General features: G+C 41.3%; 1 protein-coding gene across 2 annotated transcripts in view; it reads left to right on the forward strand.

Annotated features, from left to right (window-relative positions):
• Positions 1–4,462: 4,462 nt before the first annotated feature.
• Positions 4,463–26,449, forward strand: part of nkd1 (NKD inhibitor of WNT signaling pathway 1) — a 40,157-nt gene continuing 18,170 nt past the window's right edge. For both annotated transcript variants that reach the window (XM_034220772.1, XM_034220773.1), the window contains exons 1-3: positions 4,463–4,631; positions 4,723–4,755; positions 4,959–5,098. In XM_034220772.1, coding sequence (XP_034076663.1) covers positions 4,607–4,631; positions 4,723–4,755; positions 4,959–5,098 — 198 coding nt within the window. In that variant the 5' untranslated portion in view covers positions 4,463–4,606. The remainder of the gene's footprint in view (positions 4,632–4,722; positions 4,756–4,958; positions 5,099–26,449) is intronic.

Genomic DNA, 26,449 nt, shown 5'->3' on the forward strand with positions numbered 1-26,449 from the left:
TAATACACTTAAAATATGAGGGTTTTATGTAAAGCATTCAGATAGGCAAACATAGATGAATATTGCTTTCTGTTCATGGCTTAAGGGTTACAATATTATGAGTCATTTTGATGTTGTAACTCTAATATCAATATGTATTTTTTTGCTAGGATGTTAGAGAGAATTTCACTTGTCATATTGTACATTATTTTTAAAATGATTTGTTCATCCCCAAGCCTATAGTGTCCTGTATGTCAAAGGCTTTCTTTTTTGACGCTGTCAGACACACTGTAACTGACGTGTGCCTCCTGAACAATGGTGGAACAGTGTGGGAACTACAGGAACTGTGATTGGTCAGCATGGGCTGCTTGTTTGTTGTCCTACAAGTCTCTGATGCATGTAGAGATTGCTGAGGTACCGCAGCACACTGACAGATTCTGCTTTTAGTCTTTTGTGAAGGAACCACAAATGGCTGAGGTTTACCAGCAGGGGAATTTTACACTGCTTTGCATTCATCGAATTACAGAATTTCCCCCAGTGTTCGTGCCTAAGACAGGGACACTTTTAGGGTTTTTAGGGGGTATATTGGTTGTTTTCTTTCTACTGAAGAAGATTTAAAGATATTGTATTAGGTTCTACGTTGGCAAAGTGCTGCTGTGACTTATTTCACTTTAATGCTGTTTGCATGTGATGCCAAAATGGATAATTGCTTAAAGTGCATGTCGTAAAATGCATTGAAGAAAAGGTAAATTATATAGAAATGTCACACACACAATAAAATCAGCTTCCCTTCTACAGACAGATGGACAGATTAACAGATAGCCATCTACTAATGTGATATATGTTGCTATTTAAGCAGTTCTTAAACTAATCCACTTGCTTTTACAGGTGTTGGGTTTTGAGATTATGTTCTATAATCAAACAAATCCTCCCCTAAAATTTAATCTGCCGCTTTTAGACATAAAAGGAAAAGATACACCATGACACAGAAAGGACAAGAAGAGGGTTTTGATCTAAAATTAGAAAAGCCAGCATTTGAAAAACATGTTTTTTCGCAACTTGATTGCTATCACAGAAAGCACTTCCTTCTTAGCGATACTATCAACCTGCACCAGCTGACAGTCCTCAGAAAACCTTTGTGATGAAAATGTGTTTTATCTCATTTGAATGTACTGTATTTGAAGATGTTCTGTCTGTTGCACTGTAATGTCAAACATGTGCAGTTCTATTATAAAAACCTACAGTACATCAACGACACACACTTTTCGTGTTGTGTAATTTATTGGATTATTGGAGATTTAAAGACGATTCGAAAGTACAAACCAAAAGACCTTTAGGAAACGCTGAACAGAAAGGTTAAAAGGTTCTATACTTTCTCATTTTAATACACTGAAATTAGGATTCATTGTGTGCTAATCATTAAGGAAAGACATGATTATTCTTTTCCTTTGTTGTGTTTCTTCAGGGTTGGTTTTCATTGCACTTAGGGTTTCTTATCTGGGATCATTCAACAGTCACAGTTTGAAGATAATAACCAAGACAAAATGTGCATGGAAAAGTGTTAAACTTAATTAATGTTGGGTCCATGGATTGATAGATGCCCACTGTGCGAATGTATCACCGTCACATTGAGCCAATGACAGCATGACATGGCACAGTTGCTTCTCTGTCTTTTATTATATAGCAAATACTTCAAAAGAATATTAGCCTGTGTTGATCTCCTGCCTCAGTCCAATAAGACTGTGATGTCTAAACCTTATTCTCATGCCAAAGACCTCAAACAGACGGACTCACGCTGACCGCAAACATGTTCGATTATTCTGTCCCCAGGAAGCCTGTCTGAGAGGATTATTGCTGCAGTTTATTACAAAGAAATAGATATCGAGGGCCCAAAAAGTGATTTACATACTGTACACCATGTGGCTCTATCAGGTTTATTCATTTTCAATTATAGAAAAACCCTTGAAGCTAATAATTAGTGACATTGGATGTGTAATTTAATCAATCACAGAAGAGCCATGCTCCATTGAAGCAACTTTTTACATCTTATTTCTACGTTTTTGTGGCATATTTTAAAGGTCCCCTATCATACTGTTTTTCATCAATATATTACAGGTCTCAGATACAAAACATGTCTCTGAAGTGTTTGGCTCCAAACACCAAACAGATCATTGCAGCATTACCCATAATCCCCTCTGTTTCAGCCCTGTTTCCAAAGTGCTGATTCTCTGTCTGTTACTTTAGATGAAAATAAGGAGCCCCTCCCCACGCCCCTCTGAGAGAGATTTGGTTACAAAGAACACAATGGTGCTCTAGGAGGAGATTCAGGTGATAAGGGGGGGGGGGGGGGGGGGTTACCTTGGTTGGTGATTGGCTAATGGTTACTCAAGCCAAAACATCGTTATGACATCATAAAGTGGCCAAAATCTGATCAGCTCATTTTCAGACAGGTTTTTTATAGAAATGGATCAAAAAGAGAGAGAATCTTTGTTCCTGAAACTTTCAGAGTCTCTTTCCACAGAGGGGACACATGTTGATGTAGAAGAGACATGAAGAAGAGGGGACACATGTTGATGTAGAAGAGACATGAAGAAGAGGGGACACATGTCGATGTAGAAGAGACATGAAGAAGAGGGGACACATGTTGATGTAGAAGAGACATGAAGAAGAGGGGACACATGTTGATGTAGAAGAGACATGAAGAAGAGGGGACACATGTTGATGAAGAAGAGACATGAAGAAGAGGGGACACATGTTGATGTAGAAGAGACATGGAGAAGAGGGGACACATGTTGATGTAGAAGAGACATGAAGAAGAGGGGACACATGTTGATGTAGAAGAGACATGAAGAAGAGGGGACACATGTTGATGTAGAAGAGACATGAAGAAGAGGGGGACACATGTTGATGTAGAAGAGACATGAAGAAGAGGGGACACATGTTGATGTAGAAGAGACATGAAGAAGAGGGGACACATGTTGATGTAGAAGAGACATGAAGAAGAGGGGACACATGTTGATGTAGAAGAGACATGAAGAAGAGGGGACACATGCTGATGTAGAAGAGACATGAAGAAGAGGGGACACATGTTGATGTAGAAGAGACATGAAGAAGAGGGGACACATGCTGATGTAGAAGAGACATGAAGAAGAGGGGACACATGTTGAGAGAAGATATGAACAAGTGGATTTTGCATAATAGGTGACCTAAATTGAAGTTAAAGTCTTGGGACCCCTTCAGGAACCTCAGTTTTGGGAAACACTGAGTGAGTTTACATGCATTAGTTTACAGTGTGGGCTGAGGTGTAAATCCTGATCTTCTGTGAAGTGGAATTAAGGTTTTATTGATGCTTCATCTGCGCTTTGAACAGAGAGGGACCATCATCAAGTCAACCAGAAAAAGACGCGGCGTACCGGAAGTCTCTACACCAATTTTCAAAACAAAATCAAGAAATTAAAAGAATTCACAACAAATGGGCTGATGTGGAGTTATTTCTAGAAGGTTAGTTTAGCTTACTAGGACTTAGGTTTACAGTTAATTAAAATGTGCAATGATTAAATAGTAGGAGTTTAAATATAGGCTTTGTGGACTAGTATTTTCTAGTTTATCATTACATTACAAGTTACTTGTTAGACGCTTTTATCCAAAGCGACTTACATACTCAGTACTGTGGACAATCCCCACAGGAGCAATTTGGGGTGAAGTGTCTCAGGGACACAACAACATGCTGACTGCAGTGGGGTTTGAACCTGTGACCCCCTGAGCCCAACACTAACGCACAAACCACTTTGCCACACGCCTCCTTACATTCATTAAACAGATTTGAAGGTGTATTGTCACATGCAAAAAAGATTCAGCTTAGTGGTTGGCAATACAAATATTTAGTCTCAAACTTCTCCAACAATGCCACACACACTATACTTAATACATATAAACAGATAATGAAACAACACAGTGCAAGTGACAGAAAGTTGCAATAAAATGCAGGAATAAGTAGGCTAAGCTATACATCAAATTCATGTTCATTGAAAAGTAGCCAGTATTACATATATAAGAAATTGGCTTTTGTGTATAATGATATCACCACAATAAGAGGAATCATGCTGCAATAAAGGAACACATATGAAACTATTTTAAAGACAGTTTTAAAAACGATTAAGAAATAATAAAGACACGCAAAGCCTACAAGGAATATACATACACAAACATCAAGAATATGAGAATATAATATATGCAGTATATCAGAGTTAAGTGGCAGAGCTGTGCAGGTATTAAAGATGTACTATATGGCTAAAACCGATTTAATATTGGATTATTTTCATAAAAATGTGTGAGTATTTGGCCACATGTGTATTTCAGTTATGCTAATCATTGCTTTGTGAAGCCAGTGTCTTAATCAATTAAGTGTTTTATTGTGAAAGCGTAGACCGGAAGTTCTATATAGTCCTGTGTGTGTGTCTTCTCTCCGGATCAAAGGCTCGTTTGGCTCTCAGTCTTGCGGTCCTGAAGCTTCTCTGAGCGCAGTCTTCTGACTCTCCTCTGTCTGGATATTTGTAGCAGGTTTTCCATTTTTCTCCTCTGGATTATATTCTTCTGATGGTTTTCAACTCCATCTCGATGCATAGAAATGGGTAAACTGCACTCGAAACATGGTAAGGTTTCTTATTCCTGAAACAAATCACAGTTCTTGTGCTGCTGCGATACTTTCCAGTATTCATTGTCTGACTTTCTTTCTCTCTAAAGCCGCTATTTGTAAACCGAGGGAGAGCCCAGAAGGTAAGCGCTCTTATATTTCCCTTTTATTATCATAAATTCTCACATTTCGGTCAGTTTTGTGACATTTAAAAAAAAAGTGTCAGCTCATTAGAGAAGCATTACAGCGAAGACTCTCTGCAGATACCGCTTGTGGAAAACACGAGTGTAGCGCGAACAAAAAACATACTTTATAGCTGCTAAATAATACGCTTCTTTGTTTTCAGGCGACAGTTTTGTAGTCAATGCCTGTTTGGCGAGAAAGGGAATCGACGACTGGCTCGTGAAGCAGAAATACTACTGCACGAGCTCTCGCCTCGAGCCGCGGGACTGTCACCACAAGAATAACTGCGGTCTGACTGCACGGGTGAGTCCACGAGGTTCACGGATTTATAGTGAAGTAGCATAACAGAAACGTGTGAAATTGTGCATGTTTGTGACATTTATCATAAGGACTGGATTTATTTTGTGCATCAAAATGTGCGTTTGAATGCTTCTCACTTTATCTGCAGTTTTGCATGGGGAGGCTACACTTAGTCTTGAACTAATGTGTCTGTTACTTCACTAAAAGTCTTAACACTTTCTGTTTTGTTGGACAAACTTTAAGCAATGTTGAAGAGGGTGGATATATGTTCATGTTTTCAGGTGGAAGAAGTACTCAGATATTGTACCATAGCGTAGGAAGACTGTTACAAGTAAACATCCTGCATTCAAAATGTTACTCAAGTAAAAGTACAAGTGTATGAGCATCAACATATACTTAAAGTACCAAAAGTAGTAGTACACATTATGCAGATTGGCTTATAATACATGCTCTGATTTGAGTTATTGATGCATTCATGTGTTTATCAAATCTTGCAAAGGGGAAGCAAGTTTTGCAAAAGTAAAACTATGAACCTCTGATTCATAGTGGGGTAGAAGTACAAAGTAGCAAAACAAGTATCTTAAAAGTCTACTGAAGTACAGTACTTGAGTAAATGTACTTAGTTACTTTACACCACTGCATGCAGCTACAGTTAGTCTCAAACTAATGTGTGACTTACTTCACTAAAAGTCTTGAAAACGTTCTTCTTGTTGGACACACTTGTAGCAATGGAGAAGAGGGTGGGTATATATTTATGTTGCTGATTTTAGACATTGAATTAGTTGACATTCTGCAAGTCAGTGACACACTTTAAGTTGACAGTTCACACATAGCTGCAAAAACCACAAGCTTGTAACTCTTATTTGAGTATCCTAAGGACTCAAAAGCTTTATTGTCATATGCACAATATGTACAGCTTTGTTGTTTGCATTGAGCAGCTGTAGTGCCAGGATCTAACAACAGTGCAGCATTAAGATATACAAGAATCAAAGACATTAAATGCAAGAAATATGTGCAATTGGTGCAAGTAAAAGTGCACGTTATATTAGAACAAAACAGCTGGTCCCATATCTGTTGTTTTTGTGTTTATTTTTGTCCAAATGGACGTTACCTCTCTCTCGGGCCCTCATGTAAGGAACACATGTTGGTGCCATCCTATGCACTGATCTGAGGTTTCTTATTGTAGGGAACAATAGATCAAGACTGAGTTGAAAGCATTGCAGTGTGACAGTCTGGTGACAAGTGTGGATTGCAAATGCTGGAGAGAAATGTTGGAGGTCACGCTTGTTTTGTATTTTGGCATTGCCGTAAACACCGTGCTGTTGTTGTCGAGTGGGGAAATCCTTTGGAATGGCTTCAGAGGAGCCTTAAGCCTCTTTGGTTAGCGAGGCCTTCATCAAAGGCAGCATGTTTGAGGAATTGAAGCCCATCAAGAAAAAAAAAAGAAATCAGTTTCTCCACCCACGATCCAGACACTTTGAGCAGAAATGCAATCATCCATTTAATGCAACCCAGAATCCAGGATCTCTTGCATTTGGACACATCAGAGCAGCCATTATGTTGGGACTCTGATTTGATTTGACATCTTGTGGCGTGATTGTCTTTTCCAAATGTCCTTTAGGTGCGTACCAGTTTTTAGAATCCTGTTCATTTGCATGTAGCTGCTTGTTGAAATACTCTTATTTTCCCCTTTCTTTCCTTCTCATTTGCTTTTTCATGACTTTTGCTCATTCAGCATGCAGCAGTTCTTGTGGAAAGGTCATGTTACACCATGCATTTAAAGTGATTATCATGCGTGCAAAGCAAGACACAACTGCACATGCTGGGTTGAAGAAAGAAATTAGCCTTTGGTTTGGGGAATTCCTTGCATGGATCAAACTTGAGGAAGTTAAAGGCAACAGAAATAAACTCATTCTTTGGACCCAAGTCAGGTCCAAAGTCCTCCATGGTTTTGTCTTTTGCAGCCAGGGGGTTTTGATAGCAGCCATGGTGTTGCAGGGTGTGTTAGTAATGAGAGATGTTGCGGTGTTTTTGCGACTGCCAATTAAGTGTGCATGACGTGCGAGCGATGGAGTGTGGTACATGTGTTGGAACTTTTCAACTGGCTTTACATGTTGCACCCACATGGTGTCAAAGTTACTAATCCTGACATGTGCCCAAAGCTGCAATAAACGTCTTCATGTAGTAATAGGATCCGACTGACTTCAGGCTTTGTGTCTCCGGGCCATTCTTTGGAGATTGGCTTTATGAAAAACACCTGAATCTGTGTTTACTTTATACAGCGGAGAAGCCGTGCCATTGGTTGCTTATATGTCGAGTCGGCTGCATACGCTTTGGGCGATTTAAGCATGTAAAACCACATCATTAGCATACATTATTACCCCAAAAAACTAATATTCATTACTTTGTTCCTGGAAAGGTTCTGCTTTTCCAGTGGTGTGTACAGTTTTGGCTCAGGAGCCCCTGCTGAAATGGTAAAAATGTGGAGTTAGTAGAGCTCAGTTTCTATTAATAATTCAAGTGTTGGTGCATAAGGGCTTTTGAAGCTTAGAGGGAAAATGAATAAAAGACGAAAGGTGTTTCCACCATAAATATGTATTTGGTGGTTTTTCCTTTGTTGTTTAGCAATTATTAAAACTAAATCCAAAAACTTTAATATTTAATGTACTAGTTCAAACCGTGTGTTTGCTTCTTGCTGTACTTCTTGTGTTAAAGAACATATTCATGAAGTCGTGGTTTGTAATGAGTGGAGGGTAGCAGAAGCATTTACACATGGTGCATTTGACATTGAACCATTCAAACATCCAGGACTTTGGCATTCAGACTTTAATTGAAAAGGACAACTCCATGTTCAGTGTAGACACACATGGCATGAGAATTGGTGATAGATGATATTTCCTCTCGTGCCACCATTACTGCAGGGTCATGTTGAGCTGTTAAACATAGACATCAAGAAGTGTTGTTGGTGTCAGATCTCACAGTCTGCTTATTCTGTGGTTAGATGGGACATTTTAATTTTGGTGGTCTAATGGATAGTGAGGTGGGCTGATGATCGGAAGGTTGCGAGTTCAAATCCCGCCTTGAACACCACTACTAGTGTGCCCTTGAGTAAGGCACTTAGCCCTCAGTTACTCCAGGGAGAATGTCCCTGTGATTGGTCATTGTAAGTCGCTTTGGAATAAGGCATCTGCTAAATTGTAAATTATATTTTTGGGAGAATAAACCCCACAGATCCTCAACTCCGGTGTGTCTCACTCATTAACAACGCAACACAGGGCAACAAGAACGTTGTCTACAGTAGCCATTTTCTTATTTGAGGGGGGGGTGGATGCGTGGGCCACCCGAATAGGTTAAGGGGCCTTTGGCTTTTCTTGCTGGGGGGTTAGGGGTGCGGTGCCCCCACAAATAGAATCACATTCTGTGGGAAACACTGCATTCAATGTGTCGGAAGATGCCAATTTTGCACAAAAAAGGTCAAACCAATAATGAATTATCGAAATATTTTTCTGTTGATGGAATTATTGATTAGTTGAGTAATTGCTCCGTGTCCTGATGTAGAATTTTTACATTTTGTTCAAGTTAGAGTTCTTGAAGAAGATGTACACACATGTTAAGAGCTCCCAAAGTTTCCACAGTATTGATGAAACCATTTCATTTTTCAAAGGATTATAAGTAACCAAACTTATCCCTGATTTTAATGAATTTAAGCCTCAATTACTCCCCGTGTCACATTCGTTAGCCGTATTAAAAGTCTTAACGCTCTGTAAGAAGAAGTTTAAAAGCTCGACCCCACGGTGCTTTCAAATAAAAACAGAAGCTAGAATGTGAGTCAACTCTATGAGCTTTAAAAGCTGTCCATTTTCTAAAGAATACCTGGTGAGATAGTTATTTATAGCCGCTGTTCTTTGAGCCCCCCCTCCCAGCTGAACCAGGGTCTGGGAGAATGTGGGTCGGGTGTCAACAGTGGGGAGTCCACGCTTGGAATTCTTTTGATGTGAACTTTTCCAAACCATATTCCCAGTCTGATACGAGTCACTTTGAAGGGCTGCTAAGAGTTCGTCTTCATTAATGGTTTTAAAATAGTGGCACAGATAGATGGAGACGTAAAGATTAACTGGAGTTCTTTGATGATGTTTCCATGCAGTCAGATGTTTGAGTGGTGTGGGCAGGTGGGTCTCTCAACACATGAGATCCAGGTCATGTGAGCCTTGGCACACTTTCTCCCCTGTGTGCAGCATCGTGTCTACACCTACCCATAAATGTGATATGTTATGAAGTATTATGTCGCTGATGTGGGCACTGATAGGCTTCTGACTTTGGAGTTCTGACATTAGATGCTTCTCTTGGCAACAGATGAATGATCGGACGTGTAATTAAATAATGTCTTTTAATGGTTAAAACTCACAGTTACCCCCTTTTCTATTCTTAAAACTCCCCTCCCCCCTCCATCTGTTTCTAGCGTTCACCCTGTGGCCTTGTGTCGGTTGTGGCTGATGAAACGAGACTGCATTTTAAGTGGGCCACGTTGGGAGGTGTTTGTAGTGACAGTGATGGCTCCTCCTCTGTCAAGCCCTACCCTTTTTTGTTGTAAAGAAAGCTACCTCTAGTCACCCCAAGCCGCTGCTCTTACAATTCCAACGCTTGTGTATATTTTTTCAAACTTGTATGGAAGCGCAGACAAAAAAGGTACGACAGAATTCAACTCGACAGTGAAACTTCTGCCCCCAACCCCCTTGTCTCCCCGTCTGTTGCAAGCCCTTTGATTATTATTTTTTTGAACATTTTTTTTTTTTAAGGCCTCAAGCTTTTAAACGCATTCCCTCAGCCTCCAAGACTGATAAAAGACATGGCAGGTTTTTGCGCCCCCTTCGTCTTTTTCGCTTCTGCTTTTTCTCTCCTTGTCGTTTCCACAAAGCGAAAGGCTCTTGTCTGGAAGCTGAAAGCACCTTTCAAATGCAGACTCCTCTTCCTCTTTCTCTACTTCTTTCTATCCTCTCCCCGTGCGTTTTCTTTTCCCACCGGCTGGCCTCTTGTGTGACGTATGCCCCTCTCCCACCGGGCTCTACCTCCTCTGTGCTCCCAAGGGACAGGAGGGCCTGTTGTTGGTCTTTGAAGAGGCTGGGAGAAAAGTTTGGAGCCACACTCTAAAGAGAAGAAAAGCCTCAGCCTATGGAGAGGAGGGGTAGCACCTGGCTGTGTGATTTCTTTTTTGGTTTTCCCATGAGAAGATGGCGTGGAAGGGGCTGACGTCAACATAGCCGAGGGTCCGGGACGTTCAGGTGGCTTTAATGTCACATCCGGCATCGTGTGTCACATAGATTACTTAAACCTGGAGGAGAGTCTCCTGTGGGACAAAGCACAGCGGATGATTTGGTTTCTGTGAAAGGCGCCTTTCGGAAATGTTTCCTGTGAAAGAATGGCTGGTTTAGAGTAAGTTAAAGCCCCAGTGGCACGTTGACATTTGATCAGGTTTATCCACTTCCTTTTTGGTGCTAAAGCATCTCCTCTCTGTCTGTCTTATGTGTTTCACAACGGCCAGATTACATCACGTACTTTTTTTCTGATTTGAGTAAGAAGCGCAGTGTCAGTCAGTGTTTCTGTTGGAGAACATTGGTGCTGGGGAAGATTTCAATGTCCTTTCAACAGACTTGTGCATAAAGAAGATATTACCCAAACCTCATATTTAACCCTCCATATTCTTATATAAAATAAATAAAAACCAATCCAAACACGACATCATAATATCGTAGACGTCATACCCTGATATCAATATTGAGACGATTTTGTTGGTTTGACTATTGGTGAATAAAATACAGACAAAATGAGATGTTTGATAAACAATCAGTAATGTGAAGATAATTACTTAAAACGAAAATACAGTTTTGAAAATGACATCACTTTGCTGTATTGTTGCCTTTACCAGGAAAAGAACACTACGATATTTCATATTCAAAATCCAAGACAACATCTAGTCTCATTTTGAAATATTGATATTTCCCCCAGCCCTAGTTTAGTTGTAGAGTTCTATAAAGTACCATAGCTTGTTTAAAGTTTGTAAAGCAATGACTACCCATCACTTGTAGGTGTAGGAATAAAACCATGTGTTTGGCATCTGAAATGAAATGGGGCTCATGTACGTGCAAATCTGTTTGTGCATGTGCAGTATGTCTGGAATCAGCTGTCCGGATGCACTCCAGAGATCAAAGGATTCTGGGGGAATGTGCTCTAAATCTCAGGGGATTAGCAGCTCAGATTGTGCTTTGTTTCCCAAAATATATGCTCGCTATACGGATAGCTGTTGATCAAAGTGTCTCTCGACACCCTGTCACAGATACATTCAGGCTGGAGGGGTTTGTTTCACGCTTGAGGGTGGCATTTATTTCACAGCTCTAAGAAACGGTTTGATTTTCAGGACGTTTGGCTGTTTAGTCCTCCTTTGTTTTGAAATCGGACTCAGATTGAAATGGCTTGCAATTAAGAAGCATATGCCCCGTGTGTTGTATAAACAGTGAGATATTCTTGAACTCATAATCAACCTGAATAAAGAGTTCAATCTTAATGCTTATGTATTTCAGCCTTTGAGGTGTGTATACTCTAGACATGCTAATTCCTTTTGCTTCAGGAAACTGTTCCTTTCCACGTTTGTCTTGAAATATGAAAGGAGAGAGAAACATTTCATTGTTCTAGAAAGTACATGATAGATAACGGATGGTTTCATGCAGCTAGTATGGTAGAGCATAGACATCTGCAACAAGGCAAATAGGTTTTATATAAAGTATAACATTGATAGAATAATTTAGATTCTTTAAAAGTTGTTTGGGGCTTTTTGCCTTTATAAGAGTGATGGGACAGATGGACTAGAACATGGGGAAAGACACATAGATAATGATGATAGTTAGATATGGTGATCATCAGTGTTTCCGCCAGACCAGGGCTGAGAGGGCGGTGGGGGGGTGGGGGGTGTGACGTCGTGTCACGTGACTTGAATTGAGCCGTCCCTTATAGATACTGTCTCTTTACGTATGCACACACACATCATTTTGAATTGCGCCGTCCCTTATCTTATCTCTTTACCGTATCCCCTGCCGACAGGGACACCCCTCCTGGCACGTCCTTGGAAGATGCGGCGGTGTTTTGTTTTTTTCCGTCACAGGAACGCGCTTTGCTGGCGGCGAAAATAATCCCATCAGACTCCTTTGCCCCTCCAACAGAGCGATGTCCTTTTTCCTTTTCGTCATTTCAAGCGATAAAAACTCTCGATCTTCTCTCAAATTATAATTGTTTTGGACGCCCTCGGCTCGAGTTCAGGGCGTTCCGAGCTGAATAAGACAAGACGCCCCCCTGGCGGAAACGCTGGTGATCATTATTTTAGCACATGTGTAAAATGTTATAGTATTTCAGGACTTTAAACGGGTGTTCAGTTGCTGCATATTTTAAAACATAACATTTTTAATAAAAGCCTTTTTTAAATTTGTAACTTTAATGTTGCTTTAGTTTGTTGTCTCGGATTTGCCTCACTACTTTTACTTTTAGTTATTTACCTTTTTTTGTTTGTTATTTGTGAAAGAAACTTGTTTAGATAAGTGCTCGTAAGATCAAGTTTATGTAACGCGGATACCCTTAAAAGTAACAAACTCAGGACCCAACCCTAGTTATGACAGAATTGCTGTGTGAAAAGTCAAACATCTTACGTTGTTATGTTATGTAAAACAAACAATAGTCTGTAATAGGTTGGATATTTTGTGCGTCGTATTAGAAAAAGCTCACCCGGGCTCCTGTCGTGACGCTGAGCTCCTCTTTCCATTTAAATCACCCACTTGGAAGGCTCTGCTGAAGTGGGTGTTTAAGTGTTTAAACCCTGGATAATTCTCTCTTGTTTGTTTATCAGATCTCCTTGCGGGCTGCGCTCTGGCCCTTGCAGTAAGTGCTGAATAATTTGTCTGAGCGCCTCTTAAACAAGACGTGATCAACATCTGCATAAGCTCTCATGAGATCGGCACATGCACGTAGGGCTGCTCAATTCATCGTATTTTAATCGCAATTATGATTATGGCTTGCAACGATTACGAAAACAACGTAATCGAAATAAAACGATTATTTTTTTCAGTTGAATTATACTTAAAGTTCAGGGTAATCAACTGTTAAAACATACTGTTCACATTTTTTTTCTCCAATAAATGATGTTTTTAAAGTAAATGGATAATCGTTTTTAATAATCGTGATATCAATTATTGACCCAAATAATCGAGATTATGATTCGAGCAGCCCTACGTGCACGGGATGTGCCACGAAGCACACAGACACATTACACATTTGTTTACCCTAATATGGGAATCCATTCATCACGGCGAGCAGAGGCCACAGCGTGATTCCCCTTCACTTGTTGTTCTTGCGAACGGGTCGTATGGGAACCACCAGTGCTGGACCTATCACGATCCTGCTGTTGTATTTATCCTCCTTGTGTTTGAGCGCTTTGGTGACCAGGGCAGTAAGGCCACCTGAGGAGGAGCAAACGCAGGAAGTGGATTTAGGTAAACAGAGGTGGGAGGGCATTGTGCCTCCCACCGACACAGGTTTCAGGACTCTTCAGCTCTTCCTGTGGCGCCAGGGCTGGAGGAGGTCTGGATTGTCTGTTAGGGGATGTTTTTGGTGGGAGGAAAGCCAAACAGAGGAGCGGCCTTGCTGAAAGGAAAGCTGTCCTACCCCGATGTGTTTACGCTCCACAGGTGCCGCAGCCTAAAGAGGACCTCACCCTGTAGACTCTCAGTGAAGCAGGACAACCCTTTGCTCCTTTAAGGGCCATTTGCCCCACACACTCCCCCAAACAATTCCTTGCTCAAGTTTGAAAAAATAGCATCCTTGAGTCAAGATGTATGAAGTTTTAGAAGAGTGCTTCGACATAGGCCTCTATTAAAGTGCTCTTGTCCTTAAGCATAATCACTTAGTCTTTTACTTTTCTTTTCTCGTAAGCTTTTGTCTAGGGTTTTTCGACTTTGTGTCTTCTAACCAGCCACCAAAATAACTGGTGATTGCTGACGTATTTGTGCAGATGTGTGTGAGAGAGGGATGGCTTCGTAATACACACTTCCTTCAAACTTGACAGAAACAAAATGAAGCCTAAACCATCTTTCCCGCTTGTCTAACAATCACCAAATCACAGAGTGACAATAAACCCTTAATTCTACTGAGTTAGATGTGAACATGTGCGGCTCTACACAATATTTATCCTCACTCTCTATCCTTGCACAAAACGGATCGACTCGCTCTTTGGGGGAAAACCATTAATCCACAAATACAATGACAAAAATTGCCCAAAGACCAATCACCAATAGCTCAGATTTACTTGTACCTTTCTTTTCATCCCAAATGGTTTACAGAGAGCCGCTTCCTGAATGCTGATGACATGTCATTCACTTATATTCAAGACCAATAGAAGTGATAGTCGTTGAATGGATCATTGTATGCCTTAGCTTTCTCCTGTTTCCTAGTTTCTGGATTGTGTGTATTTCTTTTGATCCTGAGAGTTACTGTGTGTATGAGCATCAGTAAAATGATTTTGTAGGAGCTGAGGAACTTCTCTGCGCTGCAAGTTCATTATGGTGAGCTGTGACACAAGCCACTAATTCCAGAGAGCTATGAATAGCAACCGGCCCCTGGCATCAGCGCACTTGTATATAGTTGAAGTGTCTATTTCTGCTGCTATGTTTACTCGCAAAGTTGAAACACTCTCTGTAATTACAGAGATTTTAGGTCTACAGTTAAAAGGTCAGATGTGAGGGATGTTTAGAGGTAGTGGCTTGTGGCTCGCAAGATGTCTGCTCCAACAGCGTGTGTGTAAAGGCTTGAGTGTATGGATATGTGTGTGTGTGTGTAGGCAGAGAGGAACAACGGCCACCTAGGTGTTGAGGTCGGTGACATCTGGTCAGGTTTTCATCTTCATGCCACTCGACTCAACCACATGGAGCTCCGCTGTTTATTGAAGTAGTAACTGGCACTGAATGAAACAGGAGGGTTGAGATGTTGTTACTTTGCAGGAATAGTAAGGATCTGATTATAATATCACCTTTATGACGAATCAATAGTTGGTTTTTCACTGTGTGTACCAAGACTATATTGTGATGCATTATTAAGATTAAATGTAGCTTCTCAAGTATCACTGAATACAGCCCAAATGCACCATGGTTAGACACCTGCTGCTAAGAGCTGCTAGCTAACATTACCTAGCTTTCAACAGGCTGATTTCATCCTGGATTTTTTGTTTACTAAGAAGCATTATCAGGGAAACAACCGGCATCGTCTGAAAGTAACAGAAGTGAGTTTACTGCCTCGTAAACACATTTACTGTACCAAAGAATCGCGTGACATCCCTATCTGGTTCAGTAGATAAGATAATATAATATTAGCACAAAACAATGGCTATTATTTGCATTCCTTTGTGTAATCTTAAAGGTTATGTCTGGACCAGACCATGGTAACCACATTGAAGAGAAGACGTTGATGTCTTTAATTTAGGACCTACTCTCTACACCTTTCTCTTTAAGGGAACTTCACGTGAGCTCCTATTTTCAGGCCATCTAATCTGTTTAAAACGCAACAAAATATTGTTAAAACAAAGGATGTCCTATTTTCTCGAAGCTACTGACATGACAGGTTACAGAGGAGTTTCTCATTTGGCTGTGGTTAAAGGGTTTAAGTGGCTGTCACTTTCTAGCTACCCTCGAGGTAGACTTTCTGGCTAAAGCCTTGTTCCTCCCACACTTAGCAGCACTCGAGCCTGGCGTCTGAAGCCACCCAGACAACTGAAGGACTGTCTCTCCTCAAAGAGAGCTTTTGACTAATGACTTAGACCCTCTAAGACACAGTGGAGCACACTCACTGTTAAACACAGCACGCATGGAAGCAGGCATGTTGCCAACTAGTCGCCTTTAATGTATAATCCATCCAAATGTTGCAATAATGATTGACACACATGTACACTCTGTGAGCTCATGTCAACCTCAGCAGAACTTGTTTTTTTGCAGAGGAAGTTAAAGGTTCCAGTCAGAGCAATCTAATTTCCTTCATGGAGATGAGGTGTGTCATTTTGCATAAAACTCCCCCTTCTTCTCCTTCTCTCCTCTACTTTTCTCATTCTTTGGAACGGAGCTTCACTTTGAATTCAGAGGGCCATAATGTTGTGATTTGTTACTCTTGGCAGGCGGAGACTACCTGTAAATCAAGGCCAAGCGACAGGCTGTCTCCATTCCCCTCCAAACCATAGCTTCCTCTTGGGAATGCAAGGTCCCAATGTGGAGTTCATTGGCTGGTGGAGAATGTGTTTTGTGGATTCACCTCAAGCTCAGATTCCCCTTTAACTCTCCGACTCCCAGGGAAACTTGAGGATAAAAACAGAAATGGCTTTGCTTGTGCTGTCTGCTCACATGTTAACTTAAATGCCTTCTGGTAGAGTCCCAAATGACGTGCAGTTGTCCTCGCTTGTATCTCAAATTCTGCTGTGTTTCTGCCAATTTGACTAAACCCTAGTTTTGATTTGCCTATTAAGACATGAAATACTGACCTTTGGGAATCATTATTTTGATGTTCTCAGGGTCTTTTATTGACAAAAACCCATAATCATTCCCAACATTCGGACGCCAGATCAAGACCCTTATGCTGTCACTTTTCAACGCACTGGGAACCTTTTTGCGACCTTTCAGTTTAGACATAAAAAAAAAAAGGTTCGGCTTTAAAAAAAGTTTATTTTTGACGAACCAATCCCTATTATTATTATCACATAATAGAAACCTAAAAAGAGTGTTTCCCTCAGCCCAGCATTTGTTCAATATGCTCTGAGCTATTGTGGGAACTTTTCAAAAGGGAACATAGTATTGAGTAAGACATTAGGTCATGAGAAAATTAGTCCTTGACGGTAGAAAGCCTTTAAAAAGTTTACTTAATTTGTGTATACCAAATATTGAGCTGGGAACAAAGACACATCAGAATTGTTGATGTTGTAGTTGTTTTCCTTTGGGCCCTAACTGCTCAAAGCGACGATCAGACATCGTTGAATTTAACATTTAGGGGATTGAAATAAAACCATCCATTGCTGACATGGAGCTTGTTGTGTTACTTCAGGTACCAAGAAGAGCAGGGAGGGTAACATCCATGGATCATTGTTGCCTTACGAGATATAAAACAAGATGCTTTTGAAAGTAGTAGCCCTAACCCTAACCCTACTACTGTGTATTGATACGTTATGTATTGTACTGGAGACCACGCCCACCCCAAACTCCCTCACCCTAGCTCGCAAACTATTGCTTATTGCTCATCTGTTTTGTGCATCACTCGTGTTGTCTTTTTACAACCACTTTTACTGTAGGAGAACATTTGTGATTGAAGCCCAATGTTTTTGGTTGTCGAAAATGAAATCACTCTGCCTTTAGTGTATTGTAATGCTGGAGGGGTGATCATGCAGTCGGACTTTTGATCTTGCCACCTTGTATCCTTCTTTTCTCCGAGACAAACAAAGTGATAAATGTTAATAGCTGTTGTAACATGTTTTTTAAAAGCTAATAAAGGTTGTTACTTTGAGAAACAGGTAGGCTTTTAGCGCCCGAGGGCTGGCTGAGTCGTAAAAGCTTATCTTTGCAGGTGTAAAAGTTTTGTAAATGGGTCATTAAAGTGTTGGCCAACTCCACACATAAAACACAAAAAGGGAGAGGGAGGGAGATTACTTCAGATCAGCATGTTTCTGAAGCGTGGAGATGAAGGCTGTAAATCTTCGCTAATATTCCACTGAGCCTTTCAGGAGGCAGCCTTTGATGTGGGTGAGGTAATGTGACCAGCAGTGTTTGCAACGGTAATCTGACGTGCAGAGATAAATGGCTATGCTATCCACAAAAGGAAAGGCACACAATCACAGCACTTGTGGGTCCTGGAAAAAAATAAACAACATGTGCATGGATACACACACACACATGCACACACATTACAGACGTGTCGTTGCAACCTTTTATCCTGCAGTGTTGATTTACACTGACATGCAGTATAATTTGACTTAATATATAGTATGCAAAGAATAACTCTACTGAACCGCACCTCCTCCGAATGCAGAGCTTTTTTCCTCAACCTCTCTATCTGGTGTGTGTGTGTGTCCTGGACTAGAGTTAACACGTTAAGCCCTCTGGCATGTGCTGCCTCCTCAAACCCCTGCAGTCTCGGTGTTGCTGACCACGCACACTTTAATCATAGCTTCCTCCAACCTGCCTGGTGATGGATCCCGACTCGGCGGCTATCATTTCCTTCCTGGGGTGCAGGGAGAGGAGAGGGTGTGCCGTGACTGACTGGTGTCAGGCATGGGGCCGCAGAGTCTGGAGAGAAGGTGTCTCTCTTTGATGTTCCCTCCGAGACGTCAAATTACACGTTAGCCCTCTTCAGTTAAAGGACCTGCTTGCACCAATTATTTATCCAGTTTGTCGTCGACTTCGCTCAAGAATGACTATCTCTAGAGGTGGTGAAAAATAAAGTTAAACAAAGTGGTCAGGATGTGGAAGAGAAAGCTTTAATGGTCGGCCTACCTGTGGGTTCAGAATGACGTTGTTTTCAAATTGATGCCAATTTACATCTGATCAACACTTGAATTGGGATTTGTTGGGGAAACTAACGCTGCTAAGCTGTGTAGTATTTCTGTATGTTACAACGTGTACTAAATGTACAGCGAGGTGCTCCAGATTAAAAGCATCCACCAGATATCTGTTGTTGTGTTAATCGGCATGTCAAGGACTCAAAATCAAACGCTATACATTGGGTGACCTCAAAGGCATTGAGTTTCTTATCAAAGCCATAACACTGCCTTGTAAAACACAGCAGATATGACTACCTCTTGGCACTGCGTCTGAGCTTAGTTTTGTTCCTTTGTTTGGTTTTTGTAAGGCTCTGACCCAAGCATCGGTTGTAATGGAGCACATTTAACAAACTGTGTGTGCTGATAAGCCTGATGGTCAGGAAAAAAAACCTGATTAATCCTGTTTGGCTAGAGAGAAATGCAGAGAGATATTCATTTTCCACGGCTCTCAGTCGGTAGGTGTTGTATGAAAACGGGCCTCGTCTCCCCTCGTTCCATAAATGGGACCGTCTCGCGTCACGCTATTATCTGAGATCTTTATTTCATGTGTGAAAAGTGATCCCCTTTGAAGCCTCACTCAGAGGCAGTGCAGCGCTTCACTACCTCACATCAACACTCTATCTTGGCTCCATCTCGAGGCGTCATGTTTTACTGCTGCGCGGGGCTTTGAATGGGGCTGTTTAATGCTTCTGGAAGGTGAGGAGCACTCCAGCGTAACGAAAGGCAAAAAAAATAACTGGACCGGAGTTTAAACTGCTGTCTGATGACGACCGGTGGTCCGTTTAGTGTTTTTTTTCGTCCTCCCTCCACCACACGTACCTCACATTGCAGGATAGGCACCGCTCCAGATTCCAGGAGTTGTGCTTCGGTGCTTTGAAACGGCCTCCGGTGTATCTCAGTTTACTCTGCGGGATGGTGGAGAAGGACGGGTATTTCCTCTCCTGAGGTCCTCCGAGAGTAACACTACACCTATAAGCTCATTTGCAGCTCTAAAGCTAATACCGCTTTTTTGTTGTTTTACTTCTGGGTTTTCAACATCGAGGCCATGTGTGATGTCTATAAATTCCCATGCTATACGGCTGTTTTCGTCATTAGTAATTCATAAACCTCAGCTAATGGCTGCTATCCAGGCGAGGCAATCATTTTATTTGCCAACTAACTACGTGTATCTTGGTGCAAAGACATTAAGGCATTGTCCAGTACTGTCCCTTTTTATCGTTTGATGCTAATCATCGTTTACTATACCTATCAATCTACACATACGTAAAGATATTGGACATGGTGTAGCTGTGATGAATATGACACAAGTGAGGATAATCACCTCTCGCTTTCTGTAATGCTCCACTCCCCCCGCTCCACTGCTGTGCGGCTTTAATGTGAGTGTCAGTGACCTCAGCCGTCTCCTGTTTGAAAGACCCAGGGGGAAGCAGACGTGTCCTCGGAGAAGCACCGCCGTTATTCCCCACATCCTCCCTTGTCTTTGTCACTTTTCCTGTCTCGCCCACTTGGCTAAACGCTCTTTCATGTCGGCACCACTGCTCCAAACGTTGCAATCCTGAAGGTGTTTTTCTTGCGATGGGTGAGGGGCAGAGCAGGAGGCACCGAGGCACCGAAGCGCAGTCCTAATGAGATTTTTCCTGGGTTTTGATGGAGCGCCAGTAGCGCTGCCATTGCCCCAGAGGCCTGCCTCCACTGAGCCTTGGCGCGCGATCAGGGGGAGCTGTCGTTGGCCGCATAAATTGTCCGCCTGTGTGGTTGGTCGAGGAGGCAGACAGCGTAGAGACCAAGAGGCCTTGTGGGACTTTCCCACAATCACATACAAGTACATATTACTTGCACTTTAATGTACCCTTTTACTTTCAAACACTCACAGCAGGAAAATTGGCCCAGTGGGTCCATGTCTGCAGTGCCAGAGAAAGGATGAGGCAACTTTCTGCCTTTACTCGCATGCACTCACTGTCTTTTTAACTTTCCCTCTTGCTCTCTTATCACCGTACAATATGGACCCTGCGATGCAAAATGAAATGGCAAAAGCTTGTTTCAAACTTTTCAAAACTGACTTTATTCAGAGTATCTCAGCCGTTCAGAGTTCTCATTTCAGCTGCTCTACATTATTTCCAGAAACACTCGATCAATATTATCAGTATTCACCTGGGTTATTCAACATTATCACACTATTTGAAAGAACATAACGGTGGTCAAACTGCTGACAAGGTGTCTGCGAATACCTTTTTAAGGCTGTCAAATCCAACTTGTGAAAAGCAACGTTGTTAAATATGGAATTTTCACTTAATTTCCTTAAGAATGTGGCCTCAGACCGCCTGGATCTATGGACATACATTTATTAGGGTTTCTGCCTTTATATCAGCAACACTGCATGCTGGATAGTCACAATACATTGTTGTTAAGTTTACTGCATTGTTATATCTTTTGGCTACATATATTACAAGAAGACATGTTTGCTTTCGTAAGCTATCATAATTACATTGCACCTTTATCTAAGTGTATCAGATTTCTGTGCTTTATTGTTGAGAAAATACTTTGGTCTAATGCATTTTGAAAGTGTGTGACATGCAAGTAATCGTCAAAATTGACATGCAAGTATTCGTCAAAAAGATGCAAGTGTTAATGTGTTTAATGTCCATAACTATGTAAATGTATCCTGTAAATATAATGTATGATGTCCTTTATTGTTTTATGTTTCATGTGGAACCTATATGCTGCAGGTCTCCCTTGAAAAAGAGATCTATGATCTCAAGGGACCAATCTGATTAAATAAAGGTTTGAAATGAAATGAAGTGTTCCTCGATCAAGAAGAATTGCAGATCAAGTGCTTCTTCTCTTATTTACAACTGTACACCAAGATGAATTTTAAACTATTATTGATTATAGGTTCACTATAGTTGACATTATTCAACCCAAAAGCCTGGTGTAGATTGAGTTTTCCTTGCTACACTATTTTCGAGCTGACATTTTCATTAGTAAGGAAAACATACTAGAGTGGTCACTCTGGTGCTTGTTCTGTAATATTATTATTCTTATATACGCTGTCTTTGGTAGATCCAAATTCATTTTTATAGAGTGCGCCATGGAAGACGTTTGCCAAACAGTTCTTATGGCCAAACCAAACAGGCCGTTAAATGGGCGAGCACAGTGGATGGGATGTTGTCATGGGGCAGGCACACTGTGTTCTGTGTTATAGCCAAGCAATAAATCACTTTATGTGGAGTTTAAAACACTCGGGGGACATACAAGCCCCTTGTCCTAAAATCCCCCGAAGAAGCTCCCAAGGACCTGGCTCTCGTTGAAAGCAGAACGCTTTACGCAGCGGTCTCCACAGAACATTTAACATCATGTCTGGAAAATTGTTTTATTCGGTCCCGGGTGCAGCAGAAAAATGCATGTTTGTGTCCTGAAGCCAACAAATCTGACCAAATCTGCAGAAATAAGTGGAGGTGACACTTTGCTGTATAATTTATAAAAACAGTTTGGGCTAGAGCCGGGCAACACATCGATTATGATATGAGACTATATCCTGGGAGATTTAGGGTTTCTTAATAGCGTAAGTGTTGTCTTTCACTGGGTTTAAAGGCAGCTTTACAGCAAAGCAATGTCATTTTTTTTTTAAATGTATCTGAATTCTGAATTTTTTAATTATTTGACTTTACTCACTTTACCAAATCCATTTACTCAAGATTATTTCTTTCAAATATCATTGTGTAAATCATCAAATGTTGAGAAAGCGTCTCTGTTCAACCCTATAGTGTCAAAATATAAATATCAAAGTGTTTGGTAAAAAAAATAATTGTTGATCTTGACACCAAGCAATATATAGATTATAAATTGCAGCAAAATTATCAAATTATTCAACACCCAATGTAAAGCAGGCTTGATAAGCAATCAAATGACAAAGATGATTTTATAGCACAGATATTATCAGTTGTGAGGGTACCACTTTATTTTGTTATGTTTAAAGGTGGGGTAGGTAATTTTGGAGAAACCAGCTCGAGTGCGCTAGAATTTGAAAATACACAGCCGGAAAAAATCTGCCACTTCCTCACAGAGCCCCTCCTCCAACACACACGAACGCGCACATGGCCAATGAGGGCACGAGATAAGTTTGTGCACAGATGGAAGGCTGACAGGCAGGTAGGCCATCCAGTTACTTTAGCCGGGCCGGCTCAGATAATTGGTCGTGCTTTTTACAGCGCCACGGCTTCCACAGATGAAATGTTTTTATGTATTTATTGTCAAAGCATTTAATATATTCATTGCTATCGGGATGTTAAGAGCATTCCATGGAATATAACAAAAAGTGTATCTCGAGCCGGTTTCTCAAAATGACCTACCCCACCTTTAAGCTGTGGTTGAGCCAATAGGCTGGGGCCCCTTTGACCTCAAAATGCTCTCCTACAGTGACCTCTGACTTTTAAATTAGCAAAGGGTGGAGAAGCCCATCATTGCTACCTTACTTCACCAAAAATATGAATGGCTCTTTTGTTGATACCGTTTTACATTCATATAGGTAAACATTTCCCCAGCTGAAATCAATGAAGTGTATCTAATCTGATCTAGTGGTCAACATGCACGTACACCAGGAGTGCCAGAAATAAATGAGACCTGGTCTTTGATTCCACTAACTCGTAGCAAATGTTGCATCAGATGAGCTTCGTCTGAACTCATTAGTGGAGAAATCACTTTGGAGGGGGAGATGACCAGCTTCCCAGTCTTAGGGAAATCCACTCTGAGCCCTTTCATTTCAAATCAAACTGAAGTGAGGGAGTTCACGCCTTTATCCTCTCTGGATTACTTTCTTGTTCAACAACAGCTGCATCTTCTACTGTCACTGAACGGCTACTTCTGTAACTGTAACATAATAATGTATGTACACACTGCAAAAACCCTATTGCAGTGTGTCAGTAGGGCTGCTCAATTAATCATATTTTCGCGATTATGGCTTGCAACGATTACGAAAACAACGTAATTGAAATAAAACGATTATTTTTTTATTATTATTATTACTTCTTTTTTTTTTTTTTTTTCAGTTGAATTATACTTAAAGTTCAGGGTAATCAACTGTTAAAAACATACTGTTCAAATTGTTTTTCTCCAATAAATTGATGTTTTCAAAGTAAATGGATAATCGTTTTTAATAATCGTGATATCAATTATTGACCCAAATAATCGAGATTATGATTTTTGCCATAATCGAGCAGCCCTATGTGTCAGTGTGTCACGGTCTTTAACTGACCAATAACCATAACAAAGACGTCCCACGCATCACGCTGTCGTACGAACATAAAATGGCCACTGAAGTCGGTGTTTGCAGTTTAATATACAAGTTCATGTGCAGGGAAACCATCAAATTCCCAAACCTATGATAACATGGTTGAGAAGAAAGATATTTTTAAATAATGGCTGCTTCTTCTGTACAGAGGTGTGTGTGTGTGGTTGTGAAATTGGAGCCTGGACTGGTGGGATTGTAAAGTGAATATCTTGACTGAAACAGATTTTAAGAGCTTCTATGAAGACATCTGATATGTCTGTTTGGACTGGGGTCACATTGCAAAAAGCCCTGTATCAGATTGAGGATAATGTATTAAAGTGGGCCTACTCCGAAGTGGAGAGATCAGATTCCATGTGCTGTTCGCACCGTTATGAAAAGGCAGATAATAGTCACATTTACACAAACCAATTTATCAGATTTTGGACACTTTGGCTTGCACCCTGAACATAGTCCTATTCATAAGACCAAGAATGTTGTCAATCCTTCTTTATCAGGAGTGAAGTGTGTCATTCGTGTGATTGAATGTTCGGGTTAAGACACTTTTCTTTCACATAGGTCTAAATGGTGCGGCTAGTAATGTTACTTCTGCCTTTTTCTGGAGCAGGGCAGATAAATGTTCCCCATTGTTCCTCTGACCAATCGGCTGGTGGAAACACAGGAAACTCAGATACCAACATTCCTTATTTTTTATGTTATCTTTTGACCCATACAGCCAAAGCCAAAATCTAGAGATCTTAGACTGAAACGGTGTTTCAGGGCCGGTTCGAAGCTGGATCTTGAAAAAGCACCGGGTTTTCCTGTTCACACCGCAGCGGAGCAGCCTCTTAGCTCCGGAATCCGGTTAATTTCGAGCACCAAACAATTGTCCGGCCAGAGCAAAAGCACCACATACGTCACGCTTACGTCGAGGCGGGGCAGGGGCGGGATCAACTCCTGAACAACAACAAAAAGCCGGCATTTTATCCAGTTTGTACACAACGATGGAGAAACTTAACAAGCAGCAGTGGTCCACTGAAGAGACCAGCTTCCTACTGGGAATCTGGTCTTCCGAAGAGGTACAGAGGAAGCTGGAGCACAATCGGCCATTGTTGTTGTTGTCGGTGTCAGCTGTGAGGGGTTTCCGTTGGCTTTATGAAGCAGGCACGCAAACGGTTACGTCATGATGCAAACGATGACGCAATGACGCAGCACCAGTCGGACTCTGGGCGGTGTGAAAAGAGCCGGAGCTAAACCGAAGAACCGGTTCTGAACCTGAAAAGCTCTAGCACGGAGCTTGAACCGGAGTTGCGTTGGTGTGAATGAGGTATTAGTGGGTCAGTTTTAGCCTTTGCAGAGCGAAGACCGCTATATAACACACATTTAAGAAAGGGAAAACCCCCAAAATCATAATAGGACCACTTTTAGGGTTGTATCCGAGTATTCGGTCGTTGGTCTACTATTCGGTTTTCAACTTCGTTATTCGGATATTCGTTTAAAAAAACAAAAACGTTACAGACTTAGGTCGCATTCACACCAGCCTTGTTTAGTCCGGTTGAATCGAACCCTGGTGCGTTCAGCCGCTTGGTGCGGTTCGTTTGGGTCGGTGTGAATGTCCGAGACCTCTGGTGTGAACTAAACAACCGGACTCTGGTCCGCTTAAAAGAGGTGGTCTCGGACCGCTTGCTAGTGAACTCTGGAGCGGTTCATCTCTGGCGTGAACGCAGTCCGCACCAAAACATAGGAAGCGTAGTATTTACGCGTCACAAGAACGCGGATGTCTTCAAAATCTTTATCGAAAGAGTGAAGCAAAGTGAAGTGTTGAACAGTGTCGTGTAAAGTAAAAATGCTCCGTCAACTATACATAAAAGTCAGAGCCACCGGTCGTCGGTGAAACGCCCCTCCTTACTGCAGAACGTCTCTCATATGGGTTATGTTTTTTATCGCACGTTGTCTGATTGTATAATCATACGCCCCGTCCACTAGAATCTGTTGATATGATGTCCAGATTAACAGCAGCATGAAAATAACCCGCAGATGCTCCATGGTGGAGGCTACGGTAGAAAATGCCGGGATTTGCGTTTTTACCCCCCCTTAATGTCTGACCAATGGTTGAACAGCATTTCCGTGCACATGACTTGTGTTTAAAGCTTATAGTCCGTTTGCCCACCGAATATCCGCTGCTGATTACTACCGAATATCCGGAGCCCGAAAAATGGTATTCGGGACAGCCCTAGCCACTTTTAGCAAATATGTCCAAGTATTTTGATGTACATATTTGGGCTGTATACCTGACATAACACCCGTTAAGTTCCTTTATGAGGCTGCATGGAGAAATGTTAGATACATCACACGGTAAATAAAAATAACATAGGGAATAAATACGTTTTGCCCCGTGAATACATCTCTATTTAGCCTTGAACGACTTTGCATGGAAGGAAAAAAGGAAGTTTGTGTGAAGTAAAAAAAGCATGTGGTGTTTTTTCTT

The sequence above is a fragment of the Gymnodraco acuticeps genome, unplaced genomic scaffold (genome assembly GCF_902827175.1).
Source record: "Gymnodraco acuticeps unplaced genomic scaffold, fGymAcu1.1, whole genome shotgun sequence".
NCBI classification, from domain to species: domain Eukaryota; kingdom Metazoa; phylum Chordata; class Actinopteri; order Perciformes; family Bathydraconidae; genus Gymnodraco; species Gymnodraco acuticeps.